This window comes from Garra rufa, chromosome 4, assembly GCF_049309525.1.
Source record: "Garra rufa chromosome 4, GarRuf1.0, whole genome shotgun sequence".
NCBI lineage: Eukaryota > Metazoa > Chordata > Actinopteri > Cypriniformes > Cyprinidae > Garra > Garra rufa.
This window is the reverse complement of record NC_133364.1, coordinates 35,890,441-35,895,542: the sequence shown is the minus strand read 5'-3', so window position 1 is coordinate 35,895,542 and position 5,102 is coordinate 35,890,441. Positions and strand designations below refer to the sequence as shown.

Sequence of the window (5,102 nt, the reverse complement as noted above, 5' to 3'; positions counted from 1 at the left end):
CACACTGTCCTGTCCCACCCACTTCTTAAAAGAAAGTTACGCCACTGTATAAAACCTAATTTCTCAACGCTGTAAACTAAAGACTGCAAGTTCTGTCTTCTAACGGTAAGTCCTGTCTGTCCTTGTCATAATATAATGCTGTCATATAATATTAGATGTGTGTGTTTGTGTGTTTGGTACTTACCCTGATAGCACACATACATCACAGAGATGTTTATTTGACATCTGCATTTACTGGAAGACATTTTTTTTACAGTGTTTGCTCATTTGCAATACGTTTTCTTTAGATGTCTATTAGATGTCTTTAAGATGTTTGTTAAGAACCCAGATAGCACACATACGTCTGCAAGATGTCTGTTGAAGATCTCTTGATCTGGAAAGCATCTGCTGTGTACAAACATCTGACAGACGTCTGTTAGATGTCAGTTTTACATTCATTCTAATTCACAAACATCTTAAAGACTATGTCTATTTGATAGGAAACGTCCAATAGACGTATTGCAGATGAGCAAACTACATCTTGCAGATGTGAATGCAGACGTCAAATAGACGTCTCTGAGATGTCCGTGTGCTATCACTATATATTTGTATTCAAATTCTGATTCTTAATAATTAGCAGCACAAACGGTTTAAAATTTTTCCCGTTATCTCCCTACAGCGGCTATTGAATCAGAAGTCTTGCAAGTCTTGTGCTTTCCTCTTAACCAATATGTTCCCTGTAAGCTGCACACAGGACACACGCAAAAAGTTGAGAAAGCTATTTGATTGCGAAATGATTGCAATGCTTGGCAATAGAGTTGGTGTCGATACAGAGTTAGAACCGGTGAATGCGGTTAACAGTGTAGTAGTGTGCAAACTTATTTTAAAAAATACCCTAATAAATAACTGACCTCAAAAAGGGAATTCGAGCACAATGTTTTCATAATGTTTTATATTATTTATATTTTATTATAATAAGCTCTTTCTGGTTCTGATAAAGAATTGAACTGTCCTGCATGAGAGTTTTGTTTGGTTTTCTATAGTATTTCTTGGCAAGTAACGCCTCATTTTAAAAGTGTTTATACACTGTATGCACTGTACAGGTCTGGTATAAAGGATGTTTTTGCTCAGCAAGAATAGTAAGAGAGGAAACATTGCTCGTAAATTCAAAAATGTTTTTTTGAATACAAATACAAATACAAATCATTTTAATCAGTAGCATTACCAACCAGTTGCATTGGTGATGGCATTTCTAAGCAATCAAATGCATGTTAATAAATAAGTTTAATAATGCAACATAAACACTGTATAACATCTGTTAAATTAATTTGTAGACTTTTAAAAGTAAAAAAGCCTTAAATGTTGTGGATAAATTGAAACAGAATCTGTTTTATAATCATATCGCAAATCTGTTTTGATTTACTGTGATTTTGTAGAGGTCAGTTTGAGATTCAGAAACCATAATGGCCAGCACTGGTCCAGCACCCACCAACTCTTCAGCATTTGTCATCCAGTTTCAACCTCCAACTCAAACGACACCTGTCACAAGGGTGGCCAATGCTTCAGTGCCTGTTTATATCCAACAGGTGGCAGGAGTTTCACCTCTTCAAGGACTTCAGGCCTTTCTGAAAGGCCAACCGATAGCCCTTGGGGTGAGAAATACAATCATAAGTCCATAATTACAGCTGTTATAAATGTATATTGAATATTTTATATTGTTCAACTATATTAAAGACTCTCTCCTTACTTCTTTTTGTTCCTCACAGACGGTCCAGGTAATGATCGGTGTGCTGACTCTCCTGATTGGCATTGTGTCTACATTTAATGCAGAGTCCATCTTTGTCTTTAGTGGTATTCCTTACTGGGGATCGCTGATCGTAAGAAACAATTATACCATTTGTCTTCCCTAATACAATCTACCTATTCCAACGCAAGTCTAAATTTTTGTCTTTCTCTCTTCTCAGTACATTACCGCTGGGGCACTCTGCATTTCTGCTGAAAATAAGATTAATTCACCCTCCAGTTTGTGTCTGGTATGTACACAACACTTTACTTGTAAGGGTCCAAGCACTGCTGGACGTACAAAAATAGTGTTCTATTGTGTTTATGCTCATTTTCTTTACTGGTTTATACAGATTTATTTTTCTTGTCTTTTTTCTGTGCTAAAAGTATATGGGCATCAATTACCATACTTTATAGAGACCCTAAACTATATTTGCCTTGAGCTAAAAGAAATTGGAGAAGATTTACTGGACTGTTCTGTATAAGCCACATTAGTTTTAACAAAGACAAATTTTAATTGCATCACTATATGCATCTACATGCATATATGCATCTATATGCACTATATGCATCACGCAGCCGTGGCCTAATGGTTAGAGAGTCGGACTTGTAATCCAAAGGTTGCAGGTTCGATTCTCAGGTCCGGCAGGGATTGTAGGTGGGGGGAGTGAATGTACAGCACTCTCTCCACCCTCAATACTGAGGTGAGTCCCTTGAGCAAGGCACCGTTCCCCCAACTGCTCCCCGGGCGCCGCAGCAATGGCTGCCCACTGCTCCGGGTGTGTGTTCACGGTGTGTGTGTGTTCACTACTGTGTGTGTGCACTTGGATGGGTTAAATGCAGAGCACAAATTCCTAGTATGGGTCACCATACTTGGCCTCACCTCACTTCCTTTCCTTTCCTTTTCCTTTCCTATATCAAGCACATGAGCCACTGGCGCTTGGACCCTGATGATTGGTGCTTGAGGCTATGTTTTATTTATTTACAGTGAGGGCAAAAAGTATTTGATCCCCTGCTGAATTTGTACATTTGCCCACTAACAAAGTGAAAAAATCCAGAACAAAGTTATAAATTATTTTGCATTTAAATGAGTGAAATAAGTATTTGATCCCCAATGAGTCAACAAGATTTCTGGCTCCCAGGTGTCTTTTATACAGGTTACGATCTGACTCTCTTAAAGGGAGTGCTCGTAATCTCAGCTTGTTACCTGTATAAAAGACACCTGTCCACAGAAGCAATCAATCAATCAGATTCCAAACTCTCCACCATGGCCAAGACCAATGTGCAAGACCAAGGATGTCAGGGACAAGACTGTAGACCTACACAAGGCTGGAATGGGCAACAAGACCATCGCCAAGCAGCTTGGTGAGAAGGTGACAACAGTTGGTGCGATTATTCGCAAATGGAAGCAATCTCCCTCGGTCTGGGGCTCCACTCAAGATCTCACCTTGTAGAGTTTCAATGATCATGAGACCACTAGAACTACACAGGAGGATCTTGTCAATGATTTGAAAACAATTGGTAACACACTACGCCATGAAGGACTGAAATCCCGCAAGGTCCCCCCTTCTCAAGAAAGCACATGCACAGGCCCGTCTGAAGTTTGCCAATGAACAACTGAACGATTCAGAGGAGAACTGGGTGAAATCGAACTCTTTGGCATCACTGTGTTTGGAGGAGGACAAATGCTACTTATGACCCCAATGTCAAACATGGAGGTGGAAACATTATGCTTTGTGGGTGTTTGTCTGCTAAGGGCACAGGACACCTGCACCGCATCAAATGGACGATAAACAGGACCATGTACAGTCAAATCTTGGGTGAGAACCTCCTTCCCTCAGCCAGGGCATTGAAAATGGGTTGTGGATGGGTATTGCAGCATGACAATGAGCCAAAACACATGGCCAGGGCAACAAAGGAGTGGCTCAAGAAGAAGCACATGAAGGTTCTGGAGTGGTCTAGCCAGTCTCCAGACCTTAACTCCTTAGAAAATCTGTGGAGGGAGCTGAAAGTTTGAGTTGCCAAATGTCAGCCTCGAAACCGTAATGACTTAAAGAGGATCTCCTACAAGAAACATCTGACCTCTGTAATTGCCAACTAGGGTTTTGCCACGAAGTACTAAGTCATGTTTTGCGAAGGGGTCAAATACTTTAATTCAGAACTTTTTTTAATGCGTTTTTTTGGATTTTTTTGTTGTTCATCTGTCTCTCACTGTTCAAATAAACCAATCGTTAAAATTATAAACTGATCATTTGATTGTCAGTAGGCAAACTTACTTATTTTTTTCCTCACTGTACGTAAAGTATAGTGTATTTTTTTTTATCACACTCTATATATTTTCCTATCTTCATTAGCATCAATACAATGTTTTGAAACTCTTGCAAATGCACTAATATGCTTTGTGTTTCTTTTTTGTCTACAGGTGAACGCTTCACTTGGAATGAACATTTTCAGTACTATAACCGCAGCCACTGCCATTATTTTACTTTCATTGGATTTGGGTATACAGCGATACAATTTCTGCAGCGGTTATAGCTGTTATTATTTAGTGATAAATCATCAGGTATGTTGTCAACCAGTCAATTTGCTGGTATGTATGCCATAACTTAATGCATGTCTTAAACCAGATGCTAATATGTGCTGCTCTTGGTAGATTGTGTTGATAGTTATGTTGATAATTATGGAAATGAAACATTGCGAACTTTCCACTTTTAATAATGTGTTAATGTTGATTTTTCTCTCAGACTCTCAGTGGAATCAGAGGTGTGTTGTTGGTATTCGCTGTGCTTGAGTTTATCATCTCTATCTTTCTGTCAGCATTTGCCGGTAAAGCCAACGGCTGCTGTTGTCCTTCTCAGGTAAATAATGCACCAAACCAAGAGTTCTCAAACTTTAAACCTAAAGTTCGTATCTTATCATAGACTCCTGTCCACAGAAATGTTTGAAATTATGCAAATAAAGCAAACTCAGCACACATTGTATTCCCACTCATTTCTTAAGCATCTCTAATTCTAATATTACATGTGTTTTTCCAAAGGTGCAGTTCGCTCCACAGGTTTTACCTCCACAGTCCTCTGATTTCAGACCCATTCAGTTCCAGGATCTTAACAGCTCAGGGGTAAGAGAAACTTTTAATCTTAGTTTAGGTGGACTTTGAGTAAAATGGGAAAAAAGAAAAGAAAAAATCATAAACTTTTGCATTTACTGTTGAAAGTCCATGTATTGGGAGTGTGGGTGCAACAACTGTTACATACTATTATTAATAAATGAACAATCAAGCAAGAAAGCTGATCATACAGTGTTTTGTTTCTTGTAGATACCTTTGGCCAGCAGCTCTTACA

General features: G+C 38.9%; 1 protein-coding gene across 1 annotated transcript in view; it reads left to right on the top strand.

The window, feature by feature from the left end:
* The first annotated feature begins 1,427 nt into the window (after positions 1–1,427).
* LOC141333984 (membrane-spanning 4-domains subfamily A member 4A-like) overlaps positions 1,428–5,102 on the top strand; it is a 13,863-nt gene continuing 10,188 nt past the window's right edge. Inside the window, exons 1-3 of the mRNA XM_073839137.1 lie at positions 1,428–1,631; positions 1,746–1,856; positions 1,944–2,012. Coding sequence (XP_073695238.1) covers positions 1,443–1,631; positions 1,746–1,856; positions 1,944–2,012 — 369 coding nt within the window. The 5' untranslated portion in view covers positions 1,428–1,442. The remainder of the gene's footprint in view (positions 1,632–1,745; positions 1,857–1,943; positions 2,013–5,102) is intronic.